Source organism: Ochotona princeps, chromosome 2 (assembly GCF_030435755.1).
Source record: "Ochotona princeps isolate mOchPri1 chromosome 2, mOchPri1.hap1, whole genome shotgun sequence".
NCBI classification, from domain to species: Eukaryota; Metazoa; Chordata; class Mammalia; order Lagomorpha; family Ochotonidae; genus Ochotona; species Ochotona princeps.
This window is the reverse complement of record NC_080833.1, coordinates 11,690,828-11,710,172: the sequence shown is the minus strand read 5'-3', so window position 1 is coordinate 11,710,172 and position 19,345 is coordinate 11,690,828. Positions and strand designations below refer to the sequence as shown.

At 55.4% G+C, this 19,345-nt stretch overlaps 1 protein-coding gene across 1 annotated transcript in view; it reads right to left on the bottom strand.

The window, feature by feature from the left end:
* Positions 1–5,659: 5,659 nt before the first annotated feature.
* Positions 5,660–19,345, bottom strand: part of PAX7 (paired box 7) — an 89,339-nt gene continuing 75,653 nt past the window's right edge. Inside the window, exons 8-9 of the mRNA XM_004592318.2 lie at positions 12,956–13,202; positions 5,660–6,716 (exon numbers count right to left, since the gene is read on the bottom strand). Of these exons, the coding sequence (XP_004592375.2) occupies positions 6,601–6,716; positions 12,956–13,202 (363 nt within the window). The 3' untranslated portion in view covers positions 5,660–6,600. The remainder of the gene's footprint in view (positions 6,717–12,955; positions 13,203–19,345) is intronic.

The window sequence follows — 19,345 nt, the reverse complement described above, 5'->3', positions numbered from 1 at the left end:
AGTCAAGCTGCCAGGACTCGAACTGGTGCTCATGTGGGATGGTAACCAGGCAGCGGTGTAACTTGTTGTACCACAACACTAGCCCCAATAGTGCTGTCTATGCTCACCACTATGCCACCAATGTACATTGTGTAACATTTTTTAAAAGTGATTGAATTATTTTATTTGAGAGGCAAAATTGCAGAGAGAAGAACAGACAGGCAGAGAGGTCTTCCATCCACTGGATCACTCTCCAAATAGCTGCAGTGGCCATAGCTGAGCTGATCCGAAGCCAGAAGCCAGGAGCTTCTTTTGGGTCTCCCGCGTAGGTACAGGTGACCAAGACCTTGTGCCATCCGCAGTGCTTCCCCAAGCCATAAGCAGAGAGCTGGATTGGAAGTAAAGCAGCCGGGATTGGAACTGGCACCCATATGGGGTGTGAGTGCTGCAGGCAGAGGATTAGCCCATTGAGTCACCATGCCGGCTCTGCGTTGTCTATTTAAGGCCAGCGGGTGATGCTCACTGCATGTTTCTGGGACGAAGACTCATGCATCCTAAAGCAATCATGCTAATGCCGCTCCCATCACTTTTCGCAGACAGCATCACCAAGCCAAGGTGGCACCTGGCCCATCACAGCCACCTGCACTCCAGGGGTGGGAGCAGGACAGAGTGTGTGTGTGTGTGTGTGTGTGTGTGTGTGTGTGTGTGTAGCAGGAGGCAGGAACTGTCAGCATCATGTTGGAGTTCTTCTACCTAAGCCTATGTTAGCTGATCTTGCTTGGCCTGCAACCCCCGAGTGTGAGAATTAGCTCCTATCATTGTAAGTCACCGAGCTTTGGGTGTCTTGAGTAGCATTCCTGTGACAGGAGCTGATGGTGACAGCTCTGTTCAAGCAGTACTGTCCTTCCAGCTCATAATGGCCTATCTACGACTTGGTCTCGTGGCCTAGTATGGCAGGACCATCAGGATCAGTTAGGTCTGGGTTTGAATCCTGTCTCCTCCGCTCTCTGGCTGAGGGGCTATAAGCCAGTCACTTTGCCTTCTGGGTGAGCGGACCCAGTGTTCCAGCCTCTGGGGGATGCTGAGACAGTGGTCTGACTCCACGGATGTGGACGCCAGGAGCACAGTCGCTGCTTTCCTCTTTTACGTTCCATTCATTTGGTGGGGATGAACATGGTACGAGCTCTTGAGGGGCCAGTGCATTGTGGATGCCTATGGGCTGCTTGGCTGGTGTCAACACCAGAAGACAGGGTGGCCTGCAGGGTTGTCTGTTCCAGGTGGCAGAGGGCAGCACTGCCTGATTTCCATGGGGCAGACCCTGAGTGTTCTCCATCACACAGACCTTTGCTCTACCTCCCCACACAATAGCATTAAAATGTAACACAAAGACTCCACCATTGACTAGGTGTGGGGCTCAGCTGGGTGACTGGTCACCTTTCTGACCCTTGACCTCTTTCCTTTGCGTGTCAGCAGGGTGTGACAATGATGTGTCCTTGGGTCAGCAGGGAGTGTCCTCAATGGGACTGGAATTCTGTGGTTCCCCACAGAAGTAAGAGCACAGTGGGGAGCTGGAGTTCTTTGCTCACGTCGCCTCTGCATCCCCCACTCATCTGACCTCAGGAAAGTAGTGTGCATGTGTGTGTGCCCCTGTGCATGCACGGGCACAGGGGTGCAGTCCCAAGCCATGTTCCTTGGAGCCTTGCTTCCTTCCTCCCAGTCCCTCCCGGATCCCTCTGAAGTGCAGCGGGGCCACGTGACTTTCTTGGCCCCTGGAGTTCATGCAGGTGTGGTCCAGCCACCAGCGGAAGCTTTCCTGCCAGCGGCAGTGCCAGCAGTGTCCAGTGTCCAGTGGTACCCTTCTCCATTCACTGCGAGGAGGGCTGTGGTTGAGCACGTCCCCATACGTGCATGTGCTGGAGATGGACATGAATGGCATAAGGAGACAGGACTCCTGACATGGCCTGAGTGGCTTTGTAAGAGAACCACCCCAGCTTGCAGGGCCCACTGCTGAATGTCCTTAGCCATGTGACGATGCACTGAAGAGGTTCTAGGCAGAGGTCAGGCAGACGCTGGTGCTACATTCTAGAACCTTCCAGCCATCAAAACCATGAGGCAACACAGTGCAGGCCTGGCGTGGTAGCCTAGCAGCTAAAGTCCTCACCTTGAACGCGCTGGGTGCTGGTTCTAATCCCAGTGACCCCGCTTCCCATCCAGCTCCCTGCTTGTGACCTGGGAAAGCAGTCAATGATGGCCCAAACTCTTGGGATCCTGCACCCACAAGGGAGACCTGGAAGAAGCTCCTGGCTCCTGATCAGCTCAGCTCCAGCCATTGCGACCACTTGGGGAGTGAGTCAACCGCCAGATCTTCCTGTCTGTCTCGCCTCCTGTCTGTACACCTTTCCAATAAAAATAAATAAATCTTAAAAAACAATCTGCCCTGCCTCAGGTATCTTATTATAGCAATAGTGACGCTTGGGCAGATAAGCTTTCCATGTGCCACCTGGGAACAGCCAGGGACCCTTGGTTGACCTGGTACAGAATGACAAGTCCACCCCCGCCCCCACCCCTTCTAGCAGGACTCCCCCTGGAATCCCAGCCTCCACCTCAGGGCTGGCTGAAGTCAGCCTCCAGGGAAGGCTGTGTCCTCACCCTGCTCCCTCTGCCTCACCCTACCTCCTTCACTCCCTTGGCTCTAAGAATTCACCTGCCCCAGAACCCGTGTCAGCCTCTGCTTCTAAGACATCATGGAAGCTCCTAGTTGAATTCCACTTCCAGGTTCTAAGTTTAGCAACAGGAAAAGTGTATCCTGGTGGGGAACCTACTATTACCGTCTTCTTTGACACCATGTTGCTCTTGTGAGCCCCGAGAGGTTAAGTGATAGCATCTTCCAGTCAAATGTTGAATAGGCATCCATTACTTGGCTGGTGCTTGGGAGAACCCCACTTTGTACCCTCTCCCTCCACTTAGGTCAGATACCCATCCCCATCCATCCCGCATGGGACAGTCGTCCGATGATAATCCACTGAGCACAAGAAAGCCTTCCAGATGCTTTTAATTTCTTTAATGTGTAACAGTTACGCCTGAGTTACAGAGGAAGCACTTACAAGCAGCAGGTAGTTAAAGCAAATACCAGTTTCTCTTTCTAGTCTACTACTCCATATAGCTGAATAAATTATGGTGCGATTATATTTAAACACGCATCCTCACACCCACACACACACCTCCAATCACACCCGCATGCATTCACTTCCATGTGGAGGGCAATGGCTGAGAGTCAAACGCGGAAGCAACCAAGTGGCGGCTACAAGGAAGAAGGAATGATGGGGGTGGGGGCCAAGTCTAAATGGACAGAAGCAGCAGGTGGCTGGGAGTGTCTCAAGATGGCGGCCAGAGGGCCCCCATGGGGTGCTTCTGTGAGGGAGGGAGGAGAGACTTGTGTGTCCCCAACAGCACATCCAGGACAGGACACAGCCAAGGGGTCTGATGAGAGCTTTGACCTGAGGATGGCCACCACAGTTCACACAGCTCCAGCACCCACAGCCCAGAGGGCTGCCGCAGCTCCTTGGATTTGGGTGGGGCCATGAAGTCCAGAGCCCGGCCTATCCTCAAGGCCTGGCCAGGCCACTCTCTCCCTTCTTCTCTCCTCTCCTTATCCCCATTTCTCCGTTTCTTCTGTTCTTTTCCATTTCTCTGGCAAAAGAACAGCCAAGCTATGCCAAGCAGAAAAGATCATAAAAACCTCGCCAGCCTCTTAGGCATCACTTTTGTGGTCTGGCTTCGTGGCCAAAGGGAAAATACCAGATGAAAACACAAAGCAATGAAAATCGGAGAACCTGGTGGAGCCTGGAATGTACACTGGGCAACACACGATACGCAGACAGATCCCTACAGATGGTCCCGGGCACCAGCACGACAGACACACACCGGGGGCTTCGCCTTGCTTCTTTAGTGTGTATAGATATAGATATATATATTTATATATGTATAAAAAGTCGACTGCCTATAAACAAAGAGCACGTCACCACATTTCCAACTAATGTACAATGCGCTCCGAGGCAGGCCCCGCCCCCGCCGTGGGCAGGACCGACAGCTACTTGCCACACGTAGAAGGGAAAATCTCTCAATTTGCTATGGACTCTATTTACAGGGATATGGAAGGCGTGTCTCTGGGGTGGCCTGGCCTTTCTTCACCAGGCCATAGACACTAACCCCTAAGAGACAGAGGCCCACTGCCTGCGGTCCAGCGTCGTCATCATTTCTAGTAAAACCCCAAAACGCTGACATGAGGCTGAAGCGGACAGAACTGGCTACACACATTAATACGCAAGGTTTTAGGGACAACCTGTCCGAGTCAAGAACACCCTCCTCAGGAAGGTGGGGGCTCCTCAGTTCTGGGACAACCTCAGAGGCGTGGGGTGAACGCATTGACTTACTCCCAAGCAGGTCTCAGTTCCATCTCTCCACAAGGGACAGACATTTGGGGTTGGTCCTCTCATTGGAATGCTACCTCCTAGGGGTGAGGCTGAGCAGGGAAGGGGGAGGCAGGCTGGGGGCTGGTGCTTCAGTGGTTCTGATGTCACCCATCTGAGGTCCCCTGCTCCCAAATCATGTGGGACGTACACGGACTCAGACACTTTCCAAGCCAGGACTCTCAGGGAAGGATGGGCCCATTCAAGGAATGTGCATGAAGAAGTGCTTGGTCCTTGGAAAGAACTGTAACATGAACTGGGTCGCCCAGGGGCATCACTGTCTCCCTTCTGGTCCAGAGCCTGAAGAACCCAAAGTCTCCTGGAGCGGTTGCTCTAGCCGAGACCGAGGTTGAACCTAACAGACCACATGTGCCTGTCTGTCCCCTATCCCCCATGATTCCACAGGTCCTTCGCAAGTGGAGATCTGAGCCACTGTGATCATGTCCAGAACTTTCTGAAGAAGCAGGTGAGCTATGTCACAGAGGTGATGTCCATGCAGATAAGTGGCTTTGTCCCCTGCCAGTCCAGCCTCCTGGGGGAGATCTCAACGAGACATTGAGGCAGCAGCCCTTCCCTCTGTGCTGGACAAGGACAAGAAGAACGGACTGAGCAAAGAAGTGGCCTCACATGCTCAGGTAGCGACAAACCATCAGGTCCAATGTCTGTAGATTCAGCACGGAGTCCTCCATCCGAGTGCCCAGCCCCCAACAGCACTTGGTGAAGGTGATCTGAGAGCAGAAGACTGTGACAGCCACAACAAAGACGCATCCAACTTTGAGAAGCAGATGAAAGTGGGGAGGAATTCCAAGGGAGCGGCTAACAGGGGTACCCGCTCTTAGAGCGACTGGGGAGCTTGAGGGGTGAAAGAAGGTGCCTCCCCCCTCTACTCTGGAACCTTTGGTATCAGGGTGGTGGCTGGCAAAGTGGCCACGTGCCCTAGCTCAGCCGTGGGGCATCATGAGACACAAGCTCCTTGGCTGGGCGTTTGACCTCACTGAGTCATGCCACTCTGCATGGGACAGCAGCTGAGGGATTCAGGGGCCTTCCTGTGGGGCAAGCAATCCCTGCCTGGGCCCAGAGCTCAACTCCCAAGGTCTCTGTCCCTTGGAGGTCCCCCCCTCGAACTCCCACCATGAAAACAGGCATGTACAGAAGGGGCTCAGCACTCTGTAGCAGGCTTTGTGCAGCTCAGCTCCTGGTGCGGACTTGAAGGTTGCAAGCGAACACCTTGGCTCAAACCCCCAAGCAAAGGCCCTTCTGAGCCTGCCTTGGGCCCCCTCACTGCCATGTCCCTCTCCCCAGCCCATCTGAGGAAACTAAAAGGTTCCACAAGCCCAGGCCCTCCATGGGGGTAGACAAGATTGGAGGCTGAGCTGCAGGCTTAAAGCTCTCTGCTTCCAGATGCCTGCTCTGGGGCTGACAAGCCCTGCTGTCACAGGGCCCTACTCCCTGATAAAGCCCCTTTCCTGGTCTTTCTCTCTGGGCTGTGGCCCTCCTACAACACCCCTCCCAAGCAGAGATGTGTGGGGACGGTCCTGAAGCCCCCCCACCCAATCCCTGGGTGGAGGCCGGACAGTCACCCTGCTTACTCTGTGGTAAAAACCCAGGGCCAGGCCCCTCTACTAGGGTCCAGTGTCCATGGGAGGGAAGGGCTTTGCTTCTGATGCTGGGCCACGGACCCGCCTTGGAGGGGCAGTTCCCAGCCCTTGCTACTGACAGTGGCCTTGTGGGCTTCACCTCCATGTCCACCAGGGCACCCCTGCATCCAGAGCCCAAGGGCTTCAGGCCCTCGTCATGGGCGCCATCCTTTTTGGGGCGGGGGGCAGAGGTGCTCTGTTCAGGGGAAGCCACAGAGTCCACTGAGGTGAGATGGCCAAGAGGCCACAGTCGATTGGACTGTGGGAGCACTGAAGGTTAGCAGGACCCTCTGGGGCTAGCACGGGGTCGCACAAGCCCAGGGGTCATGAACTGGGTCCGTAACGCAGGTAAGCAATGTGAGCTGTGCCCCTCCAGGGCCTGGGCGATGAGAAGCAAAGGGTCTTCCTTCTAGGCCTCCTGAGGCTCCAGGGGCAGGAGGGAGCAGAGGCCAGGAGGCTCAGGGGTCAGGCAAGGTTGGGTGGGGCTGAGCCTGGGGCAAGTCACCCCAGGGACCCTAGTAGGCCTGGCCAGTTTCCACGGGCAGCAGTCCCAGCACGGCCGAGTGCTCCCCCAGCTTCATGCGGCGCTGTGTGGACAGGCTCACGTTTTTGGCCAGGTAGTCAACAGCAGCTGGGGAGAGAGACAGAAACTCAGAAATGGAGGTTCTTTTTGAAAATTTTTCCATCTGCCTCCTCCCTTCTTCCTTCTGTTCACCCACCCAACCCATCCATCTACCCATCCATCCATCCATCATCCATCCACCTACCAGTCTATCCATTCACCCATAAATCCATCTACCCACACATACATCCTTCCTTCAATCCAGCCAGCCAGCCACCCACTCATCTCTTCATGAAGCTCTTTCTTTCACTCTTGTCCAATCATTCAGCAAATCTTTACCTAACGCTTATGGGTCTCATGGGTCCTGCAGGAAAGTACGAGAGAATATTCCCATTGTTGAAAAGGGAATTAAAATTGTTCTTCCAAAACAGTCCTTGACATTGCCCTGCTATGGAGGCCATCTGGCAAGTCCTGCTGAGGACAGCTAGTAACGAGGCAAGGTCCTTCTGCCTTCTAATGAACTGAGTGCTCCATACAGAAGGAAGAGCAGGCTGACGGACACACAGTGAATTGAGGCCCAGTTCTGGCCACCCAGAGGAGACAGGGTTGTGTGTGCATATCTGTGTAAGTGGAGTGGGATCAAGATTATCTATGTAGTCATGATGAACATCACACAAGAGCAGCATCTGCTCAAGCACATGCGCATACATGCAGGAGTCCTGTGCCCTCTTCTGAGTAGACAGACGGGGCAAGATCTGTCATGCACCGACACTGCATACAGGTGAGTGCCGCCTGAGCCAGGGACAAGCACCTGGACAGGTGTATGTGCATGTCTGACACTGGCCCAGGTACACATGCTTTCTGTCTTGACTGTCCTGATTGGGCCTGTTGAGGCGGCAGCATCAATCAGTCCTGACCAAAGGCCTTTCCTGGCTCCTGGCCAAGGCCTCCTGACACACACAGGGCTGTAGACTCCAAAGCGAGGATCTGTCACTGTGGCCAAGCCAACACTCCAGGAGGCAGAGATGGGCAGAAACACCACCATGCCAGGAATCCTGAGGCCAGTTTCCACACCTGCCCTATCACCTGCCCAGAGAAGACCGCGCTCTACAGGCTGCCCCAACATAGCAGGCTCCTGCCAAGGGCAGATGGGTGGCACCCCTGGGTGGTAAGCATAGCCTAAGGATGAAGTCAAGAAAGGCAAGTGGGCAATGCCGGTTCCTGGCCCACAGAGAGGCCTTGTAGTCTGTATGATCCAGGCCTGCCACTGTTGAGTTTGCATTCTGGAGCACACAGTGTTACCCCTCCAAACCTCAGGGTTCTGGTCTGTAAAATGGGGCTACTCATAGTACTGAGGCTGCAGAGCCCCTTGGAGCTCTACAAGCCTGTGCCTGTGACCACGCTTTGCCTCGCTCATGGATAAAGAATTTAAAGGCAGGCACAGGGACCCTAGAAGTGGGCTTGGTGGGAAAATTTGACCTCTAGTAGGTGCAAAAAGTACTCAAGGTGGCAAACGCACAGACTTGCCATCCCAGCTCCTTCCTGCTTGCGTGGTTTTGGGCAAAAGCTTTTGCCCTTTAAGTCTGTCTCCTTCATTTCTGAAATGGGAGAACCTAATCTGGCTTCCCCCAGGGCTGCTGTGAGGAGTCTTATTTTGAGAAAATACTTTTTAAGATGGCCGTCACAGGGCCCAGTGCAGTGGCTCAACTGGCTAATCGTCCCCCTTCAAGTGCTGATGCCTCATATGGGGGCCAGTTTGTGTCTCAGCTGCTCTACTTCCCATTCAGCTCCCTGCTTGTGGCCTGGGAAACCACTGGAGCATAGCTCAAGTCCTTAACATCCTGCACCCAAATGGGGACCCAGAAGAAACTCCCAGCTCCTGGTTTTGGATCGGCTCAATTCCAGGTATTTTGCAGCCATTTGGGGGAGTGAACCAGAACACAGATAATCTGCCTCTCCTTCTCTATAAATCTGCCTTTCCAATAAAAATAAATAAATCTGTAAATAATAATAACAACAATAATAGAGATGGCCATCATAGAGGTTCTGCTGCCATGATATGCCAATGTCCTGGGGTTGCTCTGGAATGTCTGAGCTTTCCAGGCTCCTGGGCAGGGGAGGAGAGGGAAGGGAAGCCCTAGCTGAGGCCCAGGAGCCACCGTCCTCCCTCTGCAGCCACCAGATCTCCAGCTGACACCGCAGAGATAGCTGCAGCTGGCCTTGTCTTGCCTGAGGCCTGTCCCTTATCCTGGAGCGAGGGCATGAGGCATTCCCATCTCTGCCACCTACAGACAGACCCACCTGGGCACCAGAGTCCACCTGCCCAGAGGCCTGCCTCTTGGAGCGAGGAACCAGAATGGGAAGGGCAGGTGCTAGCGTTTACAGAGTTCCCAAGTCCTTCAGGCTCATCTTTCCCTTAATACACACGGCAGTCCTTGAGGCCAGAAGCACTGATATGCCCATTTCCTGGAAGCTGCCCTGTGTCTGACACTCTACTGCTAGCTGCTACCCAGACCTGCAGCCTGCATGGAACAGCACCTGGGGTATGCATGGCACCGAGGCTGCACAAAGGTCTCCTTACCTCAACTCTCCATGGGGACCATTTGCTCTCCAGGAAAGGTCGGCGATCCTATCCTCATCATGAGAGGCTATTGTGTGCCTCCTCCCTAAGTCCTCCACAGGCTGTGCTTGTGGGTGGGGCTGAAAGGCCCGGTTTCGGGGAAAATGTGCATAAGGGATGAGCACTCGCTGAGTGCCAGGCTGAGCCAATCCCATTTGACTCTTTCAACAGCCATGGGCTTCAGGCCTGAGGGTGCTCACTGCGCACGAGTGGAAACTGAGGCCCCGAAGAAAGCCAGTCCAGATCCCACCCAGCACTGCTGCAAGGAGGGGCTGCATGGATGCTGCTTGCGCCTCGCATCACTCGGTGTGTCCCCTCTCGTGCCTCTCCCAGACATCTGCCATGGCCCAGCGCACAGTAGGAGCTTGTCTTTGCCCTGTCCAGGTACCTAAGGAAACACCAGGCAGCCTACCTTGGCTGGTGACCCTGCCAACACCAAGGTCACACCATGGTCACAGGGCTTACCTCTCCCCACCTTGGAAAGGACGAGGTGGCTGAGGGCCTGGAAGGGGCAAGGCTGTGACATCTCTTATCACAACCACCACCAGTGGCCGTCCCTGTCCCTGTGTCCCTGCATGTCCCCTTCTCTGCCTTGCACCCGTGTCCGGGCTCTAAACATCTCAAATTAGATTATGCGGGAGGTGGCAGGAGATATGGCGGTGATGCCAAGCAGTAAACAAACCTCGGCCGTCAGCACCTCGTCAGTCCGCGGCCCCAGAGGGGGACTCTTCTAGACACAAACTCTTATTAGACTTGTCAGATCTATTAACATTCTCTTCACACTTCTGCGTCCCATCAGCCCCATCATTAGCACAGCCCCGGCCTCTGGGAACACCAGGGCCATACTAATCTGCCGGGTGCCCCGTCCCTGGCCCCCCGCCCCTCCCAGGGGCAGGCAGTGACAGACAGATGGACAGACAATGGCCAGGGCAGGAAAAGAAGGGGTGAAGTAGCTCTAGGGAACCAGAGGGGCCCAGAGAAAAGGGGAGGACCCTTTGGCCAGAGCCTGGCCCATGTACTTGCTCGGTCTGCGGCCCCGTGTGGACCGGGGCTGCAGGTGTGGCTGTGAACCATTGATTTGTGTTGCTGTGTGTCCTCAGGCACGTGACCGCTCTGCGGGGCCCCTACGTCCTCCGCGGTGCAATGGCAGCAGCCACAAACACTGCCAGGCCAAGCTCAGAGTGGGTGTCCAGGAGGCAGGTGTCCGTGCTTCCACACCCATATGTTTTGTGTGTTTGAATCTTACATATCTGTACGTACACACACACACGGGTGAGGGCTTACCTGCATCCAGCTGCAGCTAAAGCAATGAGCACAAACCCACATGTGGGCGAGTGCAGGTGTCTCAGTAAGGGTCTCACACAGTCTGTTTTGGCTGCAATATCAAGTGAGGGGGGCTCTAAGCCCACCACCCCTGGCTGTGGGGCTTTGGGAAAGCTGCCTAACTCTCCCACACTCTAGTTTTGGCATCTGTGCCCCTGGGCAGGCCAGAGTTTTTGAGAATCACAGCGATGAAGGCCATGTCTTTTGGCCAGTGTTCCTGGGGCTAAACAGGAGTCCAGGACAGATGTAAGCAGGTGAGAGGGGGAGCCTGCATCTCTTTGGGAAGGGTTGGAGGAAGTAGCCCAAGTGCAGCTCGGAGCTCTCTCTGGAGGAGCTGGGGGGCAGGGGTGGAGCTGGAGTAGAGTGAGAGGAAGAAGAGGGCTGGAGGAAGGTACAGGAGGGGAGGGGAGCTGAGGCCCAGGAACTTGTGCCCTACTCCTCCAGCTAAAGGGAACAAACACTCCTTTCTCGCCTCCTGGGCCCCTTCCCTGTTTGATCCCCTCCCCAGCCGGCCCTTGCTGACTTTGGGGTTAATTCTATTTCCGAATTGGGCAGGCGCCGCTGGATCAGGGCACGGGGCTCCGGGTGTGACTAACGCCTGCCCCAGGCCTGCTGCCCCTGGAGCCGCTCTCAGTCTTGATCAAGAGCATGTGTGTCCCGCTGCAGTCTGGACACATGGGCGGGGTCAGGGGGTCGCCCGGGGCCCTAGGACACACTCTCATGCGCCCTGCTTTCAGACATGCATGCAGACCCGTGCTCCCCCCGACCCTCACACCCCTGCTGCTCGGGCTGTACCCCTGAATCACTGCCCACAGTGCACCTGACCATCCACACACATACACATTGCCAGTCACTGCCAGCAATGTGCATGCCTGAACACACATCTTCACACATGTACTTACACTTGTTATACACAGCTACACATGCACACCTATGCCAAATACATGCATCCACGCATCCACAAGCATACACCTGAAAACATACTCCACTGTCACAAGTGTGCACACACACATTCATATAAAATCCCATACGGACAACCTATGTGAGCTATGTGATTATACATGCTCATGTATCAATAGTCTATATGCATATTTCTACACAGGACTGCCACATCCCCCCACACACATGCTCACCTCTCTGCAAAGATGTTTGCCAACACACACATGCTACTTGCTCAGACGCACCACATGCACATGGTGTGCGCAGACACAAGTCACCATACATCCATAAGAGACACCTCTCTGCACACGAGCAAGCATGCCCAGGCACAGGGAGGGTCCACACACACGCAGCTGGGCAGTGCAGGCCTACACAGCTGGCTCTCATTTAGCCATGGAGGCCAAGGTCATGTGAGGAAGAGCTGGAGAGGGGTACAGGAAGCAGAGGTCGGAGAGGTCAGGCCAGGGCTGCGGCTGGAGGAGAGGATCCCCCAGGCTTGGCGGCCTCTTCCCACTCCCCGTGTGCCCTTCAGATTAGTTTGACACCAGCAGGTGAGGCCTCATGGGGAGGTGGGGCAGGAGGGTGCCCTCTGGCTCCTGCTCCTCCATTGCAGGCCTGCCTTGCTGCCCCTCCTCCAGCCTTTGGTCTAAGGGGCTGTGGGCCTGGCCTCCAGGCTGGTGCCAAGCGGACAGCAGCTGGAATGAGCGAGTGAGGCCACTGCAGGGTCTGGGGAGATTGCAGGCTCAGGCAGTTAAGCACAGAGCTCAGTACTCAGAACCACCCAGCAAAGCTGAACTGGCGAACACCACCAACCAAACTCCAAATGTTTGTTTAGGTTGTTCTAATTTGAATTTTAAAGCTGCTCCTCAATTTAGCCATTTCGTGGTTGGGAAACTCAGAATTCTATTTTGGAAAAACTTGGGTGTGTCAATCTACTTTCCTGATTATACCATTTATACAGTTTCAGCGTTGAAATTTAGAATCTAGATTCCAATGGGCTGTAAGTGTAAAACACACTGCTTGTCAAACACATTCATTCATTCAGTCCATTCACCCAGCCAGCACAAACAGCAGTAGGTGAAGTAACTCATTCATGATTTCACATTGAAGTGATCACTTTCTGGATATATGGGATTAAATATGACATGTTAGTAAAAGTAATACCACTTGTTTCTTCTTACATTTTGACATGTGGTCATAGGAAAATGCGAAGTGATGTTTTCACGGGAATCCAAATGAAAGCAAAGGGACCTGGATGCTCAGCTCAGTGTCACCTTGGGCTAAGTCTGTCTCCTATCTGGATTTGAACTCCCCCATCTGCAAAACAGGCGCCCACACCCTAACACGAGACTGCTCTCTCTAGAAATAAGCAGGAGCCCTTGGAATGCGGGAGGGGAGTGGTACACTCGGGGCCGTAGGCACTCACTCTGGCCGTACTGGCCGTACTGGTAGCCAGCCACGGGGTCCACGCTGTAGCCGGTCGTGCTGTAGGTGGGCGGGCAGTAGGACTGGGAGGTGGGCAGGCTGTCTCCAGGCTTGATGGAGTCGGCACGCTGGCTGCAGCTGGCCGAGATGGAGGTGGCCGAGTCCAGACCACTGTGCAGCGGGGAGAGGGAGAAGTCGGCCTGCGGCTGGGGGGCCACGGCGCCAGGGTTGCTGAGGATGCTCATGACCTGCAGGGGACAGAGGGTCAGTGTCACAAGGACAAGCCTGTGGACAGGGCCAGGCAGCCCTGAAGCAGGACTGGGACTGCTTCCTCCCTCCAGGTCCATGCAGCATGAGGAGGCCTCAGTTTATCTGTTCTGTAAATCCTATGCATGAGGCAGTTATTGGTCTTCAGCATTTCTCCTGCCCAAGTCCTGACCCGTGGGGCACCCCCTCCACTGGTTGCCCTCAGGTGCCAGACCCAATTCACTCCCTTATTCCCCAGGAACTGGCCCAAAGGTGCACCCTGAATGAACGAACAAACAAATGCATTGCCTGCATGCATGACCTGCATAAGTAATGGTACCTTTGCCCTCAGTTTGGGAGCTCTCCTAAGAGAACTGTATCTCCTCCACCAGACTGGGGCACCACCCTCCTCCAATACACACATTAGAGTAGGACTCTGGATCTGCCTGGCTCTACCCCTTTCCTATACTAGGCTAGCCCTGCTCTCAGTGTCTCCAGATGGGCAGCTTCCTACAAGCACCAACACAAAGCCAAGGTTGTCCACCCACCTCCCACGATGCTGTCAGTCCTGACGTCAGTGGCCATCAGACGTAGCCACAGCCAACAGGACCGTGCCATCAGTGGTGGCAATCTGGCTGCCAGGCCAAGGCTCGTCTTGAGCAATTCATCTTGAAAACCAGGCGCTGGGACAGGGAGGCATTCACTTCCTCATTTAACAAGCACGCACACAGGGTGACCATGTCCTCAGCCTCAGACCCAGAGTCCCAGGGACTTCAGGAAGAAGCAAGCACACTCTCTGCCCTCAGTGAAGGAGCTGAGCAGATCCACATCTGGTAGGCGAGACCCAGGGGGTGCTCTCTGTCCATTCTGTGGGTTCAGAAAAAGCACCTGCAGCTGGCAGCAGCTGGTGAGCTTTGCGGAGGGGGTGTGGGGAAGACAGTTGGCCATGGCTATCCAGCAATGACACTTCCACTGCCCAGAGTTCCCTGTCCATGTTCTCCAGAGGCCTGGCCTGGTCAACATGGATTCTCTGGGGACAGCTCCTCTACTTCCTCTCTGTGGCTATTCCTAGTATCATGGGGACCTGAGCCCCACATACGCTGTCGAGGTCTTCAATGTGGCGAGGTGGCAGTTCAGTGAGGGGACAGCCATGCGTGAGGTTCAGATGGCACTGGGCTCTTTCTACCATCTGCATTGGAGGGCCTCAGCCCAGGAGGCTGCTGGGGGCTGGTAGGAGGGGCGGTACGAACAGGAAGGGGAAGGGAGGATCCCAGAGGCATCTCAGTGATCTAATATCACCCTGGGGCTTAGGAGACAGGTTCCCAGGCTAGACCTTCCTTCCTACCTAAAGTGATAAATCAACACTCAAGCAACACTTCATCTCCCATAAATTCAGACCCCACCATCCACTCATTGGAGACCTGGGCCCTGAGAGCTTGGGGAGAACTCAGGGGCCCCATTTCCTAACCCTCAGGATCACGGGGCAAGGGACTCGAGCCCTTCCTCCATTTTTCCCACCTGCTCATTGCCAAAATGTCAAACTTACAAGCGAGGAAGGTAGAGGAATAAGGGAGAGGATGCAGGAGTTAGCTCTGAGACAGGCTGCAAGCAGTGCCCAGACCAGCACCCAGTCTAAAAGACAAGGACCATTATGGAACTGTCATCCAACCTGACCCCATCCCCCAGGACTTACCCAGGGCTCTTCAGAACCTTCCACGAGGATTTGATGTAGTCTGCCCTCGGCCTCCTACCCCAACCTCTGGCCTCCTACCCCCAGCTCCACCTCCCTCCTCTGCACTGCATCTGAGCTGCACCAAGCCACATGCTGCCTCCTGCACTCTCATGCATACTCATTCAACAAACACTGCACGGAGGGTCACTTGCACCAGGCCAAGGACAGGGCCGGACCTTGAGTTCTCTAATGGCAGCGCGGAGCTGGGTTTCAGCCACAGCTGCAGCCTCACGACCTGTGCTGTGTCTGCTACGGACAGTGAGCTCAGAAAAGCTCTGCCACCTTCACGCATATTCATGAAACAGGTGTTTGTGAGTAGGTTTGATGCACCATTGAACTGGTCACAGAGGACACAGCAATGAGCGAGCCCAATTGCACATCCTCCTAGAGCAGGAAGCTCTACAAATAAATGGCCATTTCTGATCCTGAAAAATGCTAGGGAGGAAAAGTAAGGGGATGTGGAATGGGGTGTTGGAGGGCGAGTTGGGCAAGGGAGAGGAGACGTTCAGCAGGACCACAAAGAACCAGCCACAAGTTTCCAGGCAGGCCAATCAGCAAGTGCAAAGGCCCTGAGAGGGGAAGCAGAAGGTCAAGGTTCAGACCAAAATCCTGGGCGCTGCAGGCCTCCTGCAGTCCTCTGTTCAAGCTCTACAGACCTTGGTCCTGGCCAGCACCGGCCAGTTCCTGAAGAGCTCAGGCCAGGAAGCGCCTCCTAGAATGGGATTTGTTCCATGGGCTTTGTCCATGTCTCCACATCTGGGTTGGCATGAATGAAGATGTGTGACCTAGGCCATGAGGCGTTCAAGTCCCTGGAGGCCTGAGGACACAGCAGCTGGCTTTCTCCCCACCCTCCGGTCTCCAGCCAGGATGGCACCAGCAACCGGGACAGCCACCACCGGAGACTGAGGCACAGGCTCATCTGGCATCACACAGGTGGGATGAGGTCGCCCAGGCGTCCCAGAGCCCCACCCATCCTCCCCATCCCACCACAAGCTGCCAAAGGCCGGCCCAGCCCCGCAGGCCCCAGCGAGGTGCCCACATCCAGCCCTTCTCGGGGTCTCTCTCTGCCTGCAGATGCAGGAAGCTTTTGGCCACGGGGAGGGGCCCAGCTGAGGTCTGGGGCCCGCAAACTTTTGAACTTGAGGAAGTCCTGGTCTGTTGCGGTCAGCCACCCTCCTCAAGAATGCTCCGGCCTCTCCCCGGGTGGGTCTGCCGTGTTCCCCATGACCTTGCTCTCACTAATGTATTACTTCTTGCTACGTTACCGTTACTAACTCAAAATCAATACCGACCTCCACATCTGTAAGGTTTTATCTGAAGGCAAATCTCAGGCCTGTCCGTCAAGCTGACTGACAGCCATCCCTTCCTCTCCTTTCCTCCACCCACCCCCTCACCCAGCCCCCAACCCCTTCCTCCCGCTCTGCCCCAAATCAGTCCCAGCCTCAACCAAACTAAATCAATGAGGAGCGTGGGCCCCACCCTCCCTTCCGCCCGCCGCTGGGGAGAGGCTAGCAGGTTTCAGGGGTGGAGCCCCCCTTGCACAGCCCCTGCTTGCCTGCGCACTACCCTACTTTAAAAGAAGGGGATCGAGAAATGTAATTAATTTCCTCCGTTCCTGAGCTGGCCCTGAGGGCCTGGGACCGAGGCGGCTGAGCTGCGGGATCTGCACCCTCTGTGATAACCGAGCGCAGCTCTGGGAGCACGGCAGCAATTAGAAGGGGCGATCACCGTCACCGGGGCTCCGTGGCAGTGGCCAGGCGGGCGGGGGCCGCAGCAGGGTGCAGAGTGGGACGGGGGAGCGGGGGTGCAGGGGCTGGAGGCCATGAGGTCAGGATGGCGGGACCTCTCGGGGAACAGGGCCTGAAATAATGAGATCAGGGATGTCAGGATCAGCTGCAGGTCAGACTCCCATCCTGACACTGCCTAGTGGTGGGGGGAGTGGAGAAGGGTTTACTCTGAGGTTCAAAGAGACACAGCAGAGGACACTGGGCCATGCAGTACAGATGGGGAGTGGGGATGTCTCGTGTTGGCATCTGCGTTCTGCCATTGACCAGCTGGGACCCTGAACAATTACTGGAATCCCTGTGCCTCAGTTTTCTCATCTGCATGATGGGAATGATTCTCGCTGTAGCCACCTATAACCTTACTATAAGGGCTAAATGAGCAGACGCGCATAGAATGTTAACACAGTGTCAGTGCCACATTTGTTCCCATCAATGCCACGTCTCCCTTCCCCTGCCCACCCGATTTAGAGGGATGGAGGAGGGGGAGAGGCGAAGGGGCTCAAGGTCCTGGCCTGGTCCCTGGTGAACAAGCTCTGGGGTCTCCTTGAGTCAGGGACCATCTCTCTCTTTCTCTTTCCCCAGGGGGAGTTGGCACCCAATGGGTGCTTCTGAACGAAGAACCCGGAACATAAGCCCACATTGCTCCCAGCTTGCTCCTCTACTCTGCAAAGGGAGCCACCAGGAATACAGGTCCTGCTGGTAAGTCTGGGACCTCTCCCAGCCCAAAGGCCAAGAACGTCCCCGCTCCATGCCACGTGGGCACAGAGCAGCCTGAGCCAAGTGCAACACATGCATCATGCCTCCTGCCAGGTGAGCAGGCAGTGTTATCTTGATACCCCCATCGAGGGTCCCCATCACCCTTACATCTGCACCCCAACTATGCTTGAAACTCACTATGCACACACCTACACACAGAGACAGGCACAAACATGTAAGCACACCTGATACACATGTGAAATTTGGAAGACAACTTGTGGGAACAGTCAGACACTGAGTGAGTGACAACAGACTAAGGGCAGTATAAGCCCACAATGCCCTCCTGCCCCAGGCCCCAGCTGGGGGTCCAAGGATGCTCTTGTCTGCAGGTGGCAGGTATAGCTTATCCATTCCCTTGATCTTTGGGAGAGGGGCAGTCTCCAAGCATGGGAGTCAGCCAAGGTGGCCTGGGTCACCACCCAGCCCCTATAGGCCTGGGGCCTAGAGTCCATCTGGGTGCCCAGGACCCCATCCTGAATGATTCTTACTGCATCATTACAAAGAGCTAGGACCCCTCTGCTGTCTGTGTTGGTCCTGGTTCTCGGCACCCACTCCCCAGAGACTCCAACTGCAGACAATTCTTAGAATCTCTGTTTTCAAATCGTCACTGTTGTTACGTGCACACCGTGGGTATGCACACCTGTAAGAGCCATGACAGGCACAGAGACACGTACACAAGCTGGCAGGAGCACACAGCAAAGACAGCACCTGCCGAGCTGCAGAGCACCCCTCCCCATCCCCATGTGCCACCAGGACCCACGCCTCCACACACAGGCACAGACATGACAGCCTCACAGTGCCATAACTTACCTGCCTGCCTAGATCTACCCTCCTGCAGCCCCAATACACTCTCCACTCCCTCCTTTACACACTCACACACCAGTCCCACCGCCTATCCCAGCTCCACGCTGGGATTAGTGCAAGTGGAGAAATCTCACAGCTAGGCAGCGGCCACCACCACTCCCTGCCTCTCAATTCTGCACTAAGAGGATCTGGGCCCCCCTCCCCTCTGCCTGCCCCCTGCGGACAGCAGTAATGGGCTTCGGGTGCTGACTGGGAGCTTCCAAACAAGATTTCCTGCAGGGCTCCAGTCCCCAGCCCCTCGCCTGCCAGCTCGGCTCACTGCCAACCCTCCCCGCAACACCCCACCCCTACACTGCTTGCACCAGTCAGTCTGGCCAGCAAGCTCCAACTCCCTTCCTTTTTTACCACTCCTGCCATACCAGCTCCAGCCTGGCTGCTGCTGTCCCCTGAAAGTTGACAGCCCACGGCCCTAGGCCTCACCACCACTCCAGGAACCAGTCACCCTGTTATCTGAATGAGGGAACTGAGGTTTAGGGGTTCATCCAGAGTCACCCCGTAGTGGTGTGAAGACCAGTAGTGGTCTTCATTTACCATGGACAGTTCATTCAGTAACTCACTGCGTGTGTGTGCATTAACTCTTCACATGTGTAAGGAACATGGTATGTGTATGCATGGGCACGTGGGAGTGCTATGTGGGTATCTGTGGAGGGGAGTTCTGCGCATGCCTAGGAAGGGTTAGGCACACCACTGCTGAGCGCTGCCTAAGTGTGGGTGGTAGATGTGCATCTGTGTGTGCATGTGTCAGTCTGTGGATGACTGATGTGTGTAGGGGACTAAGCACAGCACACGCATGGGGCATACACATGTCCCATACATATTCTCCCAGGTGGCACTCTGCAGGGATAGGTCCAGGCCCTCAGCTCAGGTCCCCAACCACCATCTCAGACCAGCATAGGGTTCCCCACCTTCCTCTCAGGAGCAGACTCCAGGGGCAAGCTCTGTGTGGGTGAAGGGGCAAGGATGGACCATGTGTGGGTGTGCACCAGAGGTCCGGGTGTGAGCCTCCTGG